This window comes from Quercus lobata, chromosome 8, assembly GCF_001633185.2.
Source record: "Quercus lobata isolate SW786 chromosome 8, ValleyOak3.0 Primary Assembly, whole genome shotgun sequence".
Taxonomy (NCBI): Eukaryota; Viridiplantae; Streptophyta; class Magnoliopsida; order Fagales; family Fagaceae; genus Quercus; species Quercus lobata.
This window is the reverse complement of record NC_044911.1, coordinates 21,819,528-21,838,233: the sequence shown is the minus strand read 5'-3', so window position 1 is coordinate 21,838,233 and position 18,706 is coordinate 21,819,528. Positions and strand designations below refer to the sequence as shown.

Below are 18,706 nucleotides of genomic sequence, written 5' to 3'. Positions count from 1 at the left end.
ATTCATTATGATTTGTCATTATGTATTATTTTTTTGAGACATTCATTATCTATTATTAATGTATGTAGGTGTAACCATTTTATTTTGTTAAGTTTGTATAATATTTTTATTTTTATGCAATTGTCATGATTTATTTGTCATTGTTTTTATAAAAATATTTTAAACTGAATAACAGAATTCGACCCATAGGCATTGGATTAACCAATCAAATGCTTGTTACTATGTGTTTACTTAACCATCCATACATATATAAATAATACACTGTATGTCTACTTAACCAATCAAATGCTTGTTACTTTCTTTCTTCTTTAAATTGCTAACTTTATATCAAATTATCATTATAACACGATAACAATACACATATGTAACAAGCCTTTTATATTTACTAATTATTAAATTATATAAATTTATATTAAATTTATATTATACAAACACATTCACACAAATAACATTATAGCAAAAAATAAATAATGCATACAATCAGTATCAGACACACACTTACACAAATAATATATAAATTTATAATAAAAAGAGAACTAACAAACACCCACTTTTTACTCTTAAGAGTTGGGAATATTGATAGTCAAATAATAATAAAAAGATTCATGAGAGAGAGAGAGAGATTTGTGATCCATATTGTTGGTTGGTTTTAGGATGGGCTGATTTGTATTATTGTTTGGTTTTGGATTAGACTGATTTGTGTCAGAGTGTGCAAGATTTAAGCTAGGACTATTTTTAAAGGTAAATTAAACTAATAAAAAAATTTATATTATATAAATTTTTTTTATCAAGTCAGGGGGAAGAGCAAATAACAGCCCCGTCCATACACTTAAAACACTTTTACACCCTTACTTCTTTAAGCACATTCAATAGATATAGACAACTTCCTTGTGAGTTTCTAATTACACGTACAAGAGAGTCTCTTTATTCTTCATCACATTACTCTTAACTACCCCTTTTTTCAAAAGCTAAAGTATGATTTTCAAAAGTTATGTGAGCTGGATGTAGGGTCTTTCCCTTCTTTTGCAAGTTTAATGAGTATTATATAACCTCAAGACACTGTTAACCTTCTTCATCATTCGTGTAGACGTGAGTTGTGGATTTGGCTCCCTAAACTAAACCTAGGTCAACAAAGAAGTCTAATCGAATTTAGACATATGGCGAATCAACAAAAGAGCCCAAACAAATGCAAAACCTTGAACATTAGAATCCATTAGAAAATAACAATCTCAATTTATTGTGTTAGGGAGATAAACCCTTGGGATGCCACTTTACCCAAAAGCCAAAAACTTAAGCCAATGAATTTAATTCCAATTATGTTATATTAACCATGCATTTTTGTCAATAGTATCCAATATGGAACTTCACTATTTAACTAACCACACCACTCACACATAAATAGAAATGCGGCTCATAACCTATAACTGCGTTTTTAAGGTCCATAGCTGCGTTTTTCAAACGCGGCTAAAGACCTCATTTTTTGTAGTCTCCCTCTTGAATAGAAGCCCTTTTCCTAATAATGCAACGTCATGCATGCATTACCATTATAATAGAGATTCCTTTAATCAAACATGGGTGAAGCAAATATAGGAATCTTCCTTGCATAATTATAAGAATCACCAATATGAATTATTATATATTATATAAATTGTTGTGTTCGTTTCATATATTATGAGCCCTATTTAAAGGCTTTTTTTTTTCTTTAGAGAATCCATTTTCCAAGTACAATTTCAAAATGTGCACCAATTAGCACACTACTATGAAATTTTGATAAAAAAAAAAAAAAAAAAACCCTTCAAAATAAGGAAATAATTCACTAAAATCTAAATTTTCAAACAGTACATTAAATAACAAAAATTAATTTCATATTAAGGTTGTTCAAGACAAGGCCGGCCATCCATTTTCGAATTTTGTTGGTTTGAATGATTATAACACTTAAACTCCTTTATATATAAACCATTAAATGTCCATGAAAATAAATGATGAGTTACTCATGTCCTTAGTTAGAGCTGCATTTTCACATAATATATATAAATACACATACACACTCAAAGGCTTGAGTGTGACACAATTAATAGTTTACACACGCAACAATAACACAGGGAGGTTAAGTGTTACATTTAAAATCTTAATGGGTTTTTTTTTTTTTTTTTTTTTTTTTTTTTTAAGGGGAAACCACATGAAGTTTTGTGTGTTCTTCCAGCCTTAAATTGCTTGGGTTTTACTCGAGGATTTTAGTATTTCACCATCCTCTATTGGTATGCAACGCTTCTTTTTAAGGTTTGCTTGCTTTCTTACCTTGTTTAATAGGTCTAGGTTAAACTAAAGTGGAGCTCTTACGTGTTATGATAAGATTTATGTCAACTTTTCTTCCCAAAAGCCTAATTAAAGAGAGATTCCCTTGTTGCCGTTTTGGAGATATTCTAATATGCTCATAGGATGTTTGGAAGCTCATCTAGACATAGCCCTTGAAATTCTTGTGTTTGGTCTTAATCGTCTTCAGTAGTGGGTTGGAGTGGATAGCTCCAAAATGATTTGTAAACTTTGTCCATTCATAAATTCTTCAAGGAGGGAATGTTGGAATCTAACCTAATTAAGAAATTGAAAAAATTACATTTTACCCACTTTTAGTTTCAGTTGAGTTTAAGTCATCAAAAAGTAACATTTTACCCACTTTAGGACTAATCGTATTCATTTCTTCATAAAATTAATGCAATCATATTGTAATTTTAATAAACTAAAAAAAAAAAAATAGAAAACACAGATTTATTTATTCTTGCAAATGAAGTACATATAAGAGTGGGTTCCAGTTAGTTTAATTGGTAAAATTTTTTATGGTTGTATAAAATATTTGGGGTTCAATTTCCATTTACACAAAAATTAATTGGTGTTTTGGTCTGATGATAAAGAGTTATCATTAGGAGTGGACGCTATAGGTTGAAACTCTCTCTCAAAAAAAAAAAAAAAAAAGGTACATATATATAAGGCCACAAAGTAATAGACATTTTCAAGCCACTAACACTTCAAGGTGCTCTTTGTTTTGGTTCGAATAAATAGAGTAACTCCATCCCACAAGTAAGACTTCAAGGGGAAACACCCTTGTACACACCACACGACTATACTTCAATGGAACTCAAGATATTTTGATAATTCCTTGAGTGAATATTACAACGAATCTAACTCAAAATAGAGATAATAGTTTGAATTTCTTTGTCCCTTTTGCAGTGAACTCATTATTATGTTTTATGAACTTTATTTTTTAGGCACCTTTGCGTGATTTACACATGTAAAATTTAACGATTTATGATTGAAAATTAGTGTGATGTCGGTGAGTAAAATGTTTTTAAACTATATATTATCAAATTAAATTATACACAAATTAGTGTAATCAGTAGTAGAGTTTAGATTTGATTTCAAATGAGAAAAATTTATAAGCGATATACACACATATACATGCATGTGATTTCTTAAGAGTTAAAACCAATCTAAATGATATAAACAATTTTTGTGAATAATAAGTGATATATTAATGCAAGAAAATCCAAATAAACAGCATATTTGCTATATTGTGTTATTAGAATTTTTAATAGTTATAAAAACCTCAGTATTATATATATGAAGTCTGATATTTTGATAAATATAAACTCATAGAATTATCAAATTGTAACATTTTTAAAACTATATTTTAAATATATATGTACTTGGAACTTCAAAGTTCACTTGAAAACAATATTAAAGTTTCGAGTTTATCATATAATCAATCTTTTTATTTTATTGGTTATATATAAATTTACATGAAAAAAAAGTTATTATATTAAAATATGTATTTTTTTAATATTTTGTTATCACTTTTAAAGGGCAACAATAATGCAGTAAAGCTAGGAACACAACAAAAACTTATCACAATTTCACAACTATTTTAAATTAGCTTACCACATACACATCTTTCTCAAAAAAAGAAAAAAAAAAGAAAAGGCTTACCACATACACATGAGCTCATTACAATCTACAATTTAAGTTTTTTTTAATGACCCATGTGTAAGGTGGTATGCTAACTTGGAAATATTATGAATTGCTATAATTTTTTGTTACATCCTTGGAAGAACTCATAATAAAGTTAAAAAAAAAAAAAAAAACTTTTGTATTAAAACTCTTATCTTCTTTATTTCTTTAACATTTGTTTTTCCTTTTATAGATTTTGAGTCTTTAACAGACATTGATCAAATTAGAAAGATTTTTGTTTTAAATGAAGTTGGACATATAAAATAAACTGTGGGGTGTCCAAGGACCGAGAAGAAGAGTAAGCTGTGGGATGTCCTGTACCCACTCATTTGTAAAGCACATCTGACCTGAGAAGTTGGTCTACCTGAGAAGAAGATGGGGAAGGTGCATAGTAATGAGCGCCCAAATGGGAGAAATAGCATTCTAGGAGAGGATCAATGAGGTGGGAGGAAGCTTATGAAATGGTATACCTTCCACCCCCACATTGAATGCTCTATAACAACCTTCTTAGCTGCACTAATGTAGAAGTGACCCCTGAATAGTGTCTTCATAACTAGCAACCCCTTCTACCACCTTTAGCAGAACTTTGATGGGATAAATATCTAGGGAAGAGCTCTAGGGCGTAAATGTGGAGGGTTAGGATGCCAAGAAGGAGGATATATATGGGTAAAAAAGCTTTATAGGGAGAGGGGGGGGGGATTTTTCTTTAAGTGTAAAAAATAAACTACAGAATGAACAGTGAAAGTTTGGTGTAGAATCTATCACCTATCTATAAGAACAAGTTCTCGGATTCTCTTGAAGATAGTTAAATCCTTAATTATTACTTGAATTTTTTTATCTCTAGAGCTTCTAGTTCCTCATATTGGACTAGAATTTAGTCCCAGAATTACGCTTGAACTTTTTTCCCATTCTCTTAAAAAATTCTATTGTGTGTGCTTGAGTTGAGGGACAAGGCACCACTATTTATAGTGAGCTTGGGCCTCCAATTTCCCAGTACCTACATAAACAATAATCTATTAATGATAATATAGATAAACAAAAAAGAATCATACAAAGAAAATCCATAAAAAGAGAGAGTAAAAAAAAAAAAATTTAAGATGGGGGAGGGGATATTTGGCTGGGCCAGGGACAATTCCCCCTCCACCCTGTGTAACTAATCCACAAAATAATTATCCATCAAGGACTAAAAGTTGAAAAGGATTATGAGAATGATGAATTAAAAAAAATGTGAAAACATGAGATTGGTCCCTAAAGTTTGGGCCAGGCTCTATCTTGATCCTTGAAATTTGAAAAGTTGAAGGACTAACTTGATACGTCTACTCTCTCAAAAAGAAAAAAAAAATTGTTATGTTTACAAACTTTGAAGACTCAAGTGAACTTTTTTTTTTTTAATAAATTGAATGACTAAATAAGAATCTAACCCAAATTGTAGGGACAAAAGTTTATTTTTACCAGTAAAAAATAAAATTAACTCATAATTTCTTAGGGCTATTGTAATTCATATTTGAAAATTTTGAATGGCATCTCAGGGCACCACTTTCACTATCATTATTATTATTATTATTTTAAATTTATTTATTTTATTAAGAGCACTTTCATGCGTACGATAACAATAGTGTTTTTGTTTTTATAATAATTTAGTAGTTGAAGAATGAGAGATTTGAAAATTTGAACACACTTCATTCAGATATTAATCGGTTTTTTGTATAGGCGGAGATTGAACCTCAGATTTTTTATTCAACCCTTTAGAGACTTTACCATTTGAGCTAATTGAAACCCACAATTAAAGCTAAGAGCATTATAACTGTAATGGTTGGTGATTTGACACCTTAGGATGTTCCCCTCTCTTGTTGTAACTATCAAATTATATATACATATATAGAAGTGTCAATTCAACTACAAAACTTTAAGCGTGATACTTAAGTTGATGATAATAAAAGTTAGGTAATGCTACAACTACATACCATTTTACAAATTATTGATGTCACAAATTCTTATCGGTTATAATTTGGACTTACCATTGACATCACCTTTTAATTTATTAATAACTACTCATCTGTCACCACATTAACAATTTGTAAAATATTTTGTAGTTTTAAGATAGAAAATGACTATAAAATTTTGTTTCCTATGGTTGAGCCGTCAAAATATTCAGTCATTTTTTCCCCTTTGTCATGATCTTCAAAACATTATAAAAAGAAAGAAGGAAAGCGAAAGAATCATTCAATTGGAAATCTGGGATTGACAAACCCAGTTGCTTTAGGAGAAGGTTGGGAGCTCAAACTGAAAACTAACCTCCAACACAAAAATTGTGGTCTGAATTTCGGGAACAAAACTAGGCCACAAGGTTGTGTATTATCTAAGCACATTCCCAAAGCTAATCTCCATGTGTGTTGAATCAATAATAGTATCAAGGAAAAAGAAGAAGAAGAAGAAGAAGAAGAAGAAGAAATAATAATGACAATTTAATCAATAACAATAAGAGCTAAATTAAATACATTTTATGTTCATCAATTGCATAATATCTTTTGCCTTTATCGTTAATATGAATTATAAAAACATCAAGTTTTTGAATTATTAAGAATCTTTTAGAATAAGAATTAAACATTTCTCAATATTATGTAAATTAGTACATGAATAATCTAAAGGTTAATAAAGAAAAAAAAGAGTAATCTAAAGTTATCATTGTCAGCCAGTGTACACCATATTCTTGAACGTTTTCAACTAAGAGATTGTGAAAATAGTAAATTATTGTTGACAATATCAATATTTAGAAGTCACTCCAACCTCTCTCTTTTTCATGGGATGCTGTATAGAAATTTAAAAACAACAAACAATAATTATTGTTGTAATTTTGTTTAGTAAAATTCGTGGAATTACTTTTTCTAGTAAACGGGCTTGGCAGTAAGGAAAACATGTGAGGTTTTATTTTTTATTTTCTTTTAATATTTTCTTAAAAGTAAGGTGTTGTTGTTCTTCTGGAAAGTGGTAAGTGGTCAAGTTATGTTTGGTATCATAACAACTATTTGAGAATTCCTTGTGTTCAATTACTCATCTTGTTCAATTGTTGATAATTACAAATCCGATTGTTTTAAATGTTTGAAAATTTAAATTCACAAGAACATTCCCAAGAATTGGCACTTTTGTTCGGATATATTTTAAATTTGAATTTATACTGAATTCAAACAACGCTATTTAAGAAATATAAAAATTCTTTTTTAAAAAACTTATACAAACTCATTTAGGAACTAAATAATTGATATAACTTGAAAATTATGTATGATTTTAAATGAGAAAGATACTCTTTTTAATTTTTTTTTTAAAAATATTATGGAAGAAAGTTACTCTTGTACATTGATAAACATCTTTCTTTGGAAGAAAATGATAATAATAATTATATAAAATCACCTCTATATAGTTAATAATAAGGGGAGAAAATAAGAAGTGAAAGTTTGAATATAAATTTCATTTTGGAAATTCTTACAAATATATATGATATTATGTGAGAATTGACATTTCTTATCTAACAAATGGGAATTAGAATTTTTACATTTTATGGGAATTATTACTCCTATTAAGGCCATGTTGGTAAGAGTATTTAAATATAATTTTTTGTTTTACAATTCATAAAATAGTGGGTCCCACATTTAAATTTATTGTTTGGCTGATATTCTCTACATAAAATTTTCAGAAAATTGTATCATATTTTTCTGGTTCAGTACAAGATTTTGAAAACAGCTAAAAGAATGTTTTCAAGATGCAGAAAATGTTTTTAATGACATAATTGTAAATAAATTGAAAATAGTGAATCTCACAGATTTGTCCAAATTCTTTTATCTTTTAAACTAAGGAGCTTATTTTTATATAAAAAAAAAAAATCTTACACTTCAAATTTGAAACTTATCATTGTTATAAAAAAAAAAAAATACATAAACTCTCATCCCTTATCATTATATATATAAAAAAGTAATCTATAGATTCTACACATTATTTTTTGTAATTTTTTTTTAAATATCAAAAATAGAAATGGTTTCCCAAACAGTATTTTGAAAATTATTCTTAAAGGTGGGAGTTAAGCACATATAAAGTAAAAATTATTATCTAAAAACTAGTTTTAATTTCAATTAAAAAAAAATGTTTTCATACTATTTTGAAAACAAAAACAAAAATTCTCCTATCAAACAGCCCTAAGCTTTTCCAACATCTTTCTAAAAAAAAATTCCAACATACAAAAGCAACCAAACTTTCACGAATTATGAAGCAACAATTCTTGTTTTGAATTTCTTTCTCAAAAAAAAAAAAAAATTGTTTTGAATTTTGAGAAAAAAAAAAAAAAAAACCTTTCCCCTTTTTATTTATAGTAACACAATTCCTCATAAAGTATAAATTGAACACTTTCCTTCTTGCCATCTAGCTACAACAACTTATCATCATATCATTATATTATAGACTTATCGGTTGCTTGCTTTGATGTTGTCCCAAATTAGTCTTCTTATTAATCAATAAACTAAAAATAAATAAAATAAAAAACTTAAAACAAACCAATTACCAATTACCATATAGTTTCTATACGACATGAAATAAAGTTCATTTAAAAAAATATCAAATGATATCATACAATTGGTTTCTCAAAAAAAATAAAAAATGATATCATACAATTGTGACGTGCTATCATGACTCTTAGCCAACCTGTTAAACTTTTTTTTTTTTTTTACAAACAATTTGATTCTTCAAAATAAAAAAAGAATTAGTTTCAAATTTTTAGTAAGTAATTGTTACCAAAAAAAAAAAAAAAAACTAATTAGTAGTAATTACGAAATCTTTAATTAAAAAACTTTTATTGATTAAATATCAGTTTTTTATTTCTAACTTTTTGTTAAAAAATACCAATATTAAATTGCATATCAGTACAGACAGCCGAATTGTTTTTCTATTCAGAGTTCTATGATTTTACGTTTCTTAAAGTTTTCAAAAATCAAAATTCAAAGTTTATTTTGTTTTTGAAAAAAGAGATAAGATATTATAAAAACTTTTCACATTGTGAGAGAGAGGGGGCATAGAGAGAGAACCGCGAAAGCCAATCCGACGTAACAAAGAGTTTCTCTAAGAATTTTTCGGAACAGAAACTCTTGAGTTCGATCACAATAGAAAAACCCAGTTCATATAAACACTTAAAGTTTAGGATTTTGATTTGGGTTTTGGAATTTGAGGCGCATTGGCATAGAGGTAAGTCTTTTCTTTTTTCTCTGAATCTCTGTTTCTCATTATTGGGTTCTTGGTTTTTTTTTTTTAAGGAAAAAAAGTTTTTGGGTAGGCATTGATCTGTTAGGATTTGGATTTTGGAGATAGATTTGAATTTCGAAAGAAGTTTTGGATTCTGATTCTTATATGGGATTTGCAGGTTCCAATTTGATCCAAGTTGGAATTTTTTTATTCTTGTAAATATTTTATTCTTTAGAATTGGATCACATTGGTGTTTGAGATTGTAATATTTGAAAGTTTAGTGGAAACTGTGAAGTGGGTCAGATTTTTTAGGATTCATATTGTAGTAACTTTGTGCATTAGGATTAAAGTTCGGGAATTGGTGTTTTTGAATGCAAAGAATTGTGGGTTTGTGAATGTGAGGTCATACATTTGGAGATTTGTTCAGTGATTTGGTAGACTATTTGGTGGTGGGATTGGTACTGAAGTTGGACTTGGTCTTAGCATTTTGGTAGTTAACTTTGGAAGACAATTTCAGGATTTGTGAATGAGAGGGGTTTATAAAATAGAAAGGAGATGAGACCAAAACTTGTGGATGTGAAGGTACAATGACTGGAGGGTCATTGGGTTTACGTACTTCGAGTTATGGTTCTCTGCAACAACAGTTTCAGAATGGTTTCTTGCAGGCTACTCAGGCATCACCAGTACTTGTGCGAAAGCCTTCAAAGATGCTTCTTTCTAGTTCAAGGGAGAAGGAAAGGCTTCTTCCCTTAATTTGTCGATATGTTGGTCGAAGGAGGGTTGCAATGCTCCTCTTGGTTGTCCTTGCTCTTTTGGTTTTTGTATTTGGTTCCTTTACGGTTAATAAAGGTCTGCTTCTATCCCCATTCCTTTTTTTTCCCCCTTGATTGTGAGTTGTTATGATGTAGAATTGGAATTATTGTCACTGCTATTTATGATTGGGAGCCTATTAGTTATTGTTTACCATGGTTTGTTGAGTTCAAAATAGTCCTTTTTATTATTATTATTATTATTATTTTACAATTTCAATCAAGAGATGACTCAATAGAGTTGACCTCTTTACACTTTTTATTGTGAAGCTGAATCTAGGTTATTTTGAGGCACACTTGCCATTGCTATGAGTTTCATGATCCAGTTAACTTTCTATTTAGGTTTTTCATTGTGCTACTTATTTCCTTTGTTTTTCTTTTTAGCTGTTCTTCTTCTGAATTGTTTGAGGTTGAAATCCTGTGTCCTTATGGTTTACTTTTTGAATGATGATGCTCCAGAATCAAACATCTCTTTACATATCGGAAGCATGACGCCTTATCGGTCAGATTTTCCTGTATTTTCAAATCCACTGGAAGTAGAAAATAGCCTTGGGGATAAAAATTCTTCTGGACAGAACTCTTCGGGAGGAAATGATCAAAGCAGATCCCTGTCAATTCCTCCTCCTGCTACTATTGCAACACTTAGAGATGTTATAAGGTCTACCCCTCGATTGGGCCATCAATGTGAAAATTTTACACGTCCTCCTCCCCCGCCTCCTAGTAGTAAAAAGATCGGACCACGCCGTAAGTTTGAGGGTTTCTTCTAAATATTTTGAGCAACATACTTTTTTGTAACCACACACTTTCTAATATTAAATAAGTCTTTAATATCTTAACATGAATATATTAACTACTGTCCCCATCTAATTTGTTCTGGTAAAGTGTTGTTGATTGTGTTCTTTCTCATTTTCTTTTCAGCATGTGAAGTATGTTACCTTCCTGTTAAGGACGCTATAGCTAGCATGCCGAGCTCTCCATCAAAATCACCAGTGCTTCGGAATTTGACATATGTTCATGATGAAAATCCTATTAAAACTGAGACTCATGGAGGCTCTGACTTTGGTGGATATCCTTCTATGAAGCAGAGGAATGAATCTTTTGATATAAAAGAGTCAATGACAGTGCACTGTGGGTAGGTTTAAGTTTGGTTCTTATTGTTGCATTTGGTTATGTATGATCTTCATTGTCCACAATAGCTTGTAAAGAATATTAATGTTTTTGTTTTTATTCTTTCAGCTAAATGCATCTGATTTTCTTCCTTTTCTGCTGGTGCATATTGTTTTAATCAGATTTGTAAAAGGAAGCAAACCTGGTGACCAGAGTGGATTTGATATTGATGAAGCTGATCTTATGGAGCTGGAGCAGTTCCATGAGGTTATTGTTGCATCAGCCATTTTTGGTACTACTGAGCATAAGACATTCTATAAAGACTTTCTTAATTTTATACATATAATTTGCTTGTCCTCATGATTGCACCTTTGCTAGGAAACTATGACAATATCCAACAGCCCAGGAACATTAGTGAAGCAGCAAGGAAAAATATTCCTTTTTATATGTTTATTGATGAAAAGACAGAAGCTGTTATGAAGAATTCTAGTGACTTGGACAGCAGTAAGAAGTTTGGATTTTGGAGAATCATTGTTGTTCGTAATATTCCATACAGTGATCCAAGACGTAATGGAAAGGTCAGTATGTTGTTGTTGTTGTTGTTGTTGTTGTTGTTGTTGTTGTTGTTGTTGTTTGTTTGTTTGTTTGTTTTTGTTTTTTTTTTTTTTGTTTTTTTTTTTTTTTTTTTTTAAACCAGTAGATTTGCTTCTTGTTTTTGATCCTATATCAAATTTTAGCTCATATCAATCATGTTTCCTCCCCCCACCCCCCCTTTTGAAATTGGTAACTTTGAGCGTTCAATTAAGTTTTAGATTATCCTTTCATTTTCCTTTTTTTGTGTATGGAGGATATTATGTTCTAACCACATTTGGAGAGAGGGAGATTGCATGACATGATACATATATAAAAGAAAAAGATTGCATATGAATTAATTCTTTTATATTCAAGGGTAAAGTAGAAAATGCATGTTTACATGTTTATTTTCTGGTTAACTTTTGTTATACATCTTCCTAACCTGTTATACCAATGCGCAAGCATATGCTAATTTAGTAATCATTATATCTTTGTTTTGCCTTTATGCATAAATCTGAATATATTGATACTGACCAAAGTGATTCTTTATTTTGTATTAGTATTGGTATTTTCCAATCTCTATCAGATACAAAAATGCATAGAGGCAAATGTCTTTGATGAGTTCTTTCAAGCATCAGATGGTGATGTCTTGAAATGGTTATTACAAAGCATAGTTATTACAAAGCATAGTCATGAAAATTGTAGGGAAAAAGAAAGCATAGTCATAATTTTTTTTTTTTTTAATTTCAGAATGGAAATCATCATATTATTCTTCTCATTCTCTCTCTCTCTCTCCATGACAAGTTTTTGATTGGATACTTCATAAAATAAATTTATCTTGGTGAATGTGAAGATGATATATGTATAACGTAACAATTTGCTCTAAATTTCATCTATTACTTCTAGTAAATTTTTTCATAATTTAATTTGCTTTTGCCATACTAATTATGCTTTTAACAGTACATTAGTTGATAATTTGTATTATTGGGGCCTTCAAATACCTAATCAAGATCTATACCAAAAAAAAAGTCCTTGAAATTATTTGCTGAAGAAGTGCCGGAAATTTGAATTTGCTAACGGATTAAAATTGAAGTAGCTAGGAATTTATGTGGTCAGATATTATTCTATGTACAATATATAGTGGAAGGAAGTCGAGAAGACATTAGGCCCATAATCTGATCTTGGCAAGGCCAAGGGAGTTTCAGTGGAAAAACTTGGAAGTTGAGTTGTGAGCACTGAAACCATTTCTATAATGGTTCTATAGAAAAAAATCAATGTTACTTGGAGCTGTTTATGTATATATATATATATATATATATATTTGAGTTCAAAGGCTAAGGAAAAAGAATTTCTTGGAGAACTTGTAGAAAAATGGGCCATTTTCTATATGGACTTGGTTGACGAATGATGACGTTCATATAGTGTAAAGATTTTTGTATGAAGTGTGAGAGAACAGTATCTACTAGACAAGCAAAATGAAAACTTTTATCAGATGAAAGCAATAAATATAAAGTATAACTGCTTAGGTAAAAGAATGGTGGGAAATGTATATGCCAAGATTTGCTGGTGAATTGAGAAGTTGAATATAGATCAGGTTGGATTCGTCATTGGTGAGGTTAAGAGTTCTATTTAGGAATGATAAGATATTAAGATCGTACAAATGTAGAACAGTTACTTCTATGAATTATCTTCAAAGGCACATAGGGAAAATTTATACTAAGAGGGTTTAACTTTTCTTAAGTCTAGAGGTTCAGATAGCAAATGCTAGGGCCTCGTCATGTTTACATTTTAAGTTGATGGTTGATGATGGCATAACCTTGTCATCAAGTTGTTTAACCTGAATGACAGTATTTTCCTTCAGATCAATTGGCGTGAAGTTCCTTCAACTCACTTTGTGGCAACTCAAATGAGCATCCATGTGTATTTTAAAAATTATAATTTATTAAAAGTCTTGTCTTATTTAGACGACTTAAGTCATCTAAACAAAAATATTCATAGATAGTCATTTACTACTACTACTACTACTACCAGTACTACTATTTGAGGAATATTATTTTAAAAGTGGACTTTTGGTTTATCATGATATCTGAGGAATGAGGAAGTTCTGGGAAGTTGAGTTTACAGCAACTATAATGCTTTCAAACTATACTTAGGACTTGTGGTAGTATTTTGAATGGAAAGCTTATGTAAATTTTTTTTTGTCAGCACAGCAGTTAAATTCTTTTTTCCCTTGTCTAGTGTTGTCCTTTCTTCCCCTGGCCCCACCTTGGGCCTACACATTGCATTTAAAACCCACTTGGCAGGATCTCCTAGCCAATAGATCTACATGAAATTTGGCATCTTGACAAAATAAGATTGATGCTTTTGGATTAAGTGCTGAAGCTAATTTGGGCTATGGAGTGTGTACTTTAATTGTGGTCCTTTTGTGATTGAATATTCAATTAAAAGAGCTTGGTGTTATCATTCCTTGGCAATGAAAATTCTCAGATAAGGATCTGAAGTATATGTGAGCTTTCTGGTTCAAACTCATTGGATGCATGTGTAAATTATCTATTTGGAAAAAAAAAAAAAAGAAGCTATATGACCTTTTTGTGCAAAATTTGTTTAAGAAACTGGGGGTTCATGGGTTCTATGATCCTTATTCAGTAGCTCTCTGTTATAATAGAACTTTAAACATTGATCTTAAGTATCGCTTTGTCAAGTGAAAATTTGTACAATGACAGTGGCAACTGCTTCGTAAAATTCTCTTTAAAAAAAAAAAAAAAAAACTGCTTCGTAAAAGCAGAGGATCAACTACAATCTGCATAGTAGGACACCATCATGGCAATTTGGGCCTTTTTTAGTGGCAGCATGTGTAGTGTCATATCTAGGGAACTTCTGTTTATGGTCTTTTCCTTATTTTTTGTCTCTTTGGTCATGCCAATAAGATCTCTTAGCTTGTTGGAGAGGTGACTTCAAGAGTCATCAAAGCTCTGATTTGTTGAATGCTATTCCATTATGTTTGATGTATTGTATTTAGGGGAAGCGCAATTCTAGGATGTTTGAAGGAATTGAAGCCTCATTGCTTCAAGTGAAACTCTGTTTCTTGGATCGTTGTTTGATTGACTTAGGACTATTCTGTATGTTAATTGTTCTTTTTTTTTGGAGTTCCTTGATTTTTGTAATTTTTGAACTTGTATTCTTGTGTACTAGGGCTTTTACCTGTTTTTAGTTCAATTAAACTTCAATATGCAAGGGTTATATTGTGGTGGCCTTTATATTGTAGCAAATCTTGGGGGATGACATGGTCAGTTAAAAACCAACAGTTCTTCTTTTTCAGTCTCTCATCATCATCATCATCATCATCCTACTTGTTGTATAATAACGTTTAAAAAAATTGTTTGTTTGTTTTATTTTTTACTTTTTTTTACACTTCACCATAGAAGGATTTTGGTTGTGTGTTTGTGCATGATTTTAGGCATGTATATACACATGCATGCCAACCATATTGTTTGATATGACTCTCCACCTGAAGGTGGTCCAACTCTTGTTGTGTCGTTAATACCTTTTTTTATTTTATTTTATTTCCCAAAAGTAAGGATTTAATATGTTTAACGTTTGACAAAACAAAGTAATTTTTTATTTGAATTTAGTTAAGTCAGCCCCAACCTTACTTCCCATCAAATTCTCTCAAAAGTGAGAAACAATGGTTTCAGTTTTCTCAAGCTCTTAAATTTACCTATTTCAATTAAATTCAAATTATTCACTTCCCCAGTTTCACTTCCAAGCTTCTATTAAATATTCAGGAAGGTAAAATCTTTTGCTCTCTTCCATTAAATATTAATAAAAAATTCCTGTTTTACTACTATAAATCCATGAAAAGAAGCAAAAAGGTGAAATTAGTTGTAGGTTTTACTAATAACAAAATCGAACTTTACAAAATATGCCATGGGGTCAATGCTGGCTCAAAGGGGGAAAAAGTGCAAAGTAAATAACCGAAGAATCCTGTGAGCCCACAGGTAAGGTTGCATATATTTTTCTTCAATCTCCCTTTTTTTCCTTGGGGTGGTGTGGAGAGCAAATGAGGGGCTCTACCTCTAAACTTCCTTTTTCTGTGATGGAATACACGCTTAGATTATTTGCATTGCATTTCATTAGATTATCTGCTTAGATTGAAGTGTGCTTTTCATCCTTGTCCTTGTTCTTCTCTTTTAGATTTGGTTGAGCATTGTAGTTTGAGAGCTGTTTGTAATTCTCCCTGAGTGCACCCCTGGTGTACTTAGTTTGTTTTTATTAATAAACTTTTTTGTTACTTATCAACCAAAAAAAAAAAAAAAAAATCTGCATTTCATTTTTTATATTGGGTACCCCTGCAATCTATTATGGGGAAAAATTGTGATGAAGAAATTAGAAACCTTTTGAGTCCTTAGGTGTATTAGATGTTGATCCTGTATGTACTTGTGACAGGTTCCAAAGCTTCTATTGCATAGGATCTTCCCCAATGTGCGGTACTCTATATGGATTGATGGAAAGCTCCAGCTTGTTGTGGATCCATATCAAATTCTTGAGAGGTACATCCCGTCGTCTGTTTGTGTTTACCTTTTATGCTCTTGGTATGTGGAAACCTCTATGTAGGTGATTTCTTAATGGCTAAGACATTTATAGGGTAAAACAGGCATCAGAGAGTTTCACCATATTTGATATGTTTCCAAGAATGATCTTTGACCCAAGTAGTGTAATTGGATATTTACCTATTCACTAGCTTTATTTCTCTCAAAATTTTATTAATTTTGATATTAAAGAAATTTATTATTTCTTAATTTCAGATAGATAATTGTAGATATTGTCAATATTGTTCACCGATGCAAAGTAATGTAATTGTAGATTTCCTCTTGATCACCTGCTTTATTTTTTGAAGAATCTAATGGCATTGATGTTCATGAATGGAGGAAGGGACATGATTATCTGAGCTCATAGGAAATCATTTAATATTTTTTAATATATTGCCAGGTTCTTGTGGCGTGAAAATGCTAATATCGCCATCTCAAGACACTATAAACGCTATGATGTGTTTGTAGAGGCTGAAGCAAATAAAAATGCTGGGAAATTCGACAATGCCTCCATTGACTACCAGATCGATTTTTATAGAAGGGAGGAGAATTTAACAGCATATAATGAGTCTAAGCTTCCGATTACTAGTGGTAGGTTTCATGCATTCATGTTTGCATGAATAACTTTGAAGATATTTATACATGTACATATTTTATTCTTGCAATTGTACATGTTTTTGCAGATGTTCCTGAAGGTTGCGTCATTGTAAAGGAGCACATTCCCATCACAAATCTTTTTACCTGTCTATGGTTCAATGAAGTTGATCGTTTTACTCCTAGGGATCAGTTAAGCTTTTCCACTGTTAGAGACAAAATAATGTCAAAAGTTAGTTGGAGCATCAATATGTTCGAGGATTGTGAAAGACGTAACTTTGTGATACAGGTTAGCATTTACTTATTGCCATATGAATGCAGGAATTTTTTTTTTTAAGAGCATTTAGGCTTAAGTGAAATTTGCATTTATTTCTCAATAGAAAGCTATTTGATCTAAGTTTGTACTCAAGATAAAGAGTAGGACATACTGTTAACACATTGATTGGTACCACTTTTCTTAAAGTGGTGTAATTTGCATGAGAACATGCCATTGGGTCAGACACAGACACAGGCAGATGCACATACATATTTTTATGTTTTTTTCCCTGCTAGAGGAATTGTAGTTTTCTCTGCTTTCTTCCCCAGTTTCCTTTCACTGGGTAGTTAAGGTGCAGGGTAGTTATTGTTAGGATGCTTATTTAATTTTTCATTCTTTTGGTGTTCATAGCATTTAAATCTTTAACGTCCATTTTCCATAATGCTGCCACAGGAGGAATGTCTCTTCCCCAGAAAATGTTGGAAAGTTGAATGTTCCTAGTTGCATTCTAGTGTCTGCATTTGAAACTGGTTAAAAACATGTAGATAAAAAATAGATCCACATCCCCACCCCCCCCTTTTTTACCTGGAGAAAAAATATTTAGATTCTCTTTTGTATATGCTCAGTGTGAAAATTTTGACATACAGGATTACCACAAAGGTGTAACAAAGCCCCCCCCCAGGCCTCGTCCCCCCCCCAGGCATCGTCCAGTTGGTCCAGTTATCCGCCATCCTTTGCCTCCCAGGCCTCGTCCAGTTGGTCCAGTTATCCGTCATCCACCACCTTTGCCTCGTTCTATTCCAGTTGTAAGGTCTCCAATTGTAAGGTCTCCAGTGAAGAAGAGCATTAGGCGAAAAGGAGAGAGGAGATCTGGTCAGAAGCGTCATCGTAAAGTTATTGCTGGTAGTAGAGATAACAATTCATTTTAGTTCTTTTTTTTTAATAGAGAGAAGAGAGAGAAGAGGGGGGGGGGGTGTTGGGGGCAGTGGGGCGCTAAAGAAATTTTCATCTTTTGATTTTTCTTTCTTTCATTCAAATTATACATCACGGGTTAGGAAATTGTGGTTAGATTCTTGCAGGATGGTTGAGGACAACAGTGGCCGTTTTAGAAAATGTTGATAAATATCCATTTTTGTTGTAAATACCTTTACTACCAATAATTGTCAAGCTGCTCTGCCATTTTCAGTAGCCTTAAACAATGTGTTGTTCTCCCCGGACAATAGACTTAACTTTTCATTTTCATGTTATCGGTAGTTCTTTGGTGCTATACCAGCCGGAAAATGTGAGACTTACTCCACATTTATTTCGATAGACAAAAAATCAATAGAGTGAAATATGTTTTTTGCTTTCAAAGAGCGGAAAATATTTTCCAAAATGTTTCATACTCAATAGACTCACAAATGGGGTTCAGGTGATAGTTTAGTGGCATGAGGATAAATTGCTTAGCCAATTAGGTGTGAGAAGCTCCTGGGTTACTTGGTAATTGGTTTTGGTGGGTGGGTTCAATTAGCCATAGGAGTTTGATTAGCAGTGAGATCGTTATACCGTATGCT

General features: G+C 31.3%; 1 protein-coding gene across 4 annotated transcripts; it reads left to right on the top strand.

Annotated features, from left to right (window-relative positions):
* Positions 1 to 8,975: 8,975 nt before the first annotated feature.
* Positions 8,976 to 18,117, top strand: LOC115957677. Of its 4 annotated transcripts, none has more exons than XM_031075983.1 (10): positions 8,976 to 10,074; positions 10,494 to 10,778; positions 10,953 to 11,166; positions 11,324 to 11,433; positions 11,520 to 11,719; positions 16,161 to 16,264; positions 16,704 to 16,894; positions 16,987 to 17,186; positions 17,801 to 17,835; positions 17,899 to 18,117. In XM_031075983.1, exons 1-10 carry the CDS (start codon positions 9,813 to 9,815, stop codon positions 18,080 to 18,082), a joined length of 1,785 nt encoding a protein of 594 aa, XP_030931843.1. In that variant the 5' UTR covers positions 8,976 to 9,812; the 3' UTR covers positions 18,083 to 18,117. The 4 variants fall into 4 exon arrangements, with proteins under 4 accessions (XP_030931843.1, XP_030931844.1, XP_030931842.1 ...); XM_031075984.1 differs by having other exon boundaries at positions 8,977 to 9,228; positions 9,891 to 10,074; positions 17,801 to 18,117; XM_031075982.1 differs by having other exon boundaries at positions 8,977 to 9,228; positions 9,404 to 10,074; positions 17,801 to 18,117.
* Positions 18,118 to 18,706: the final 589 nt, after the last annotated feature.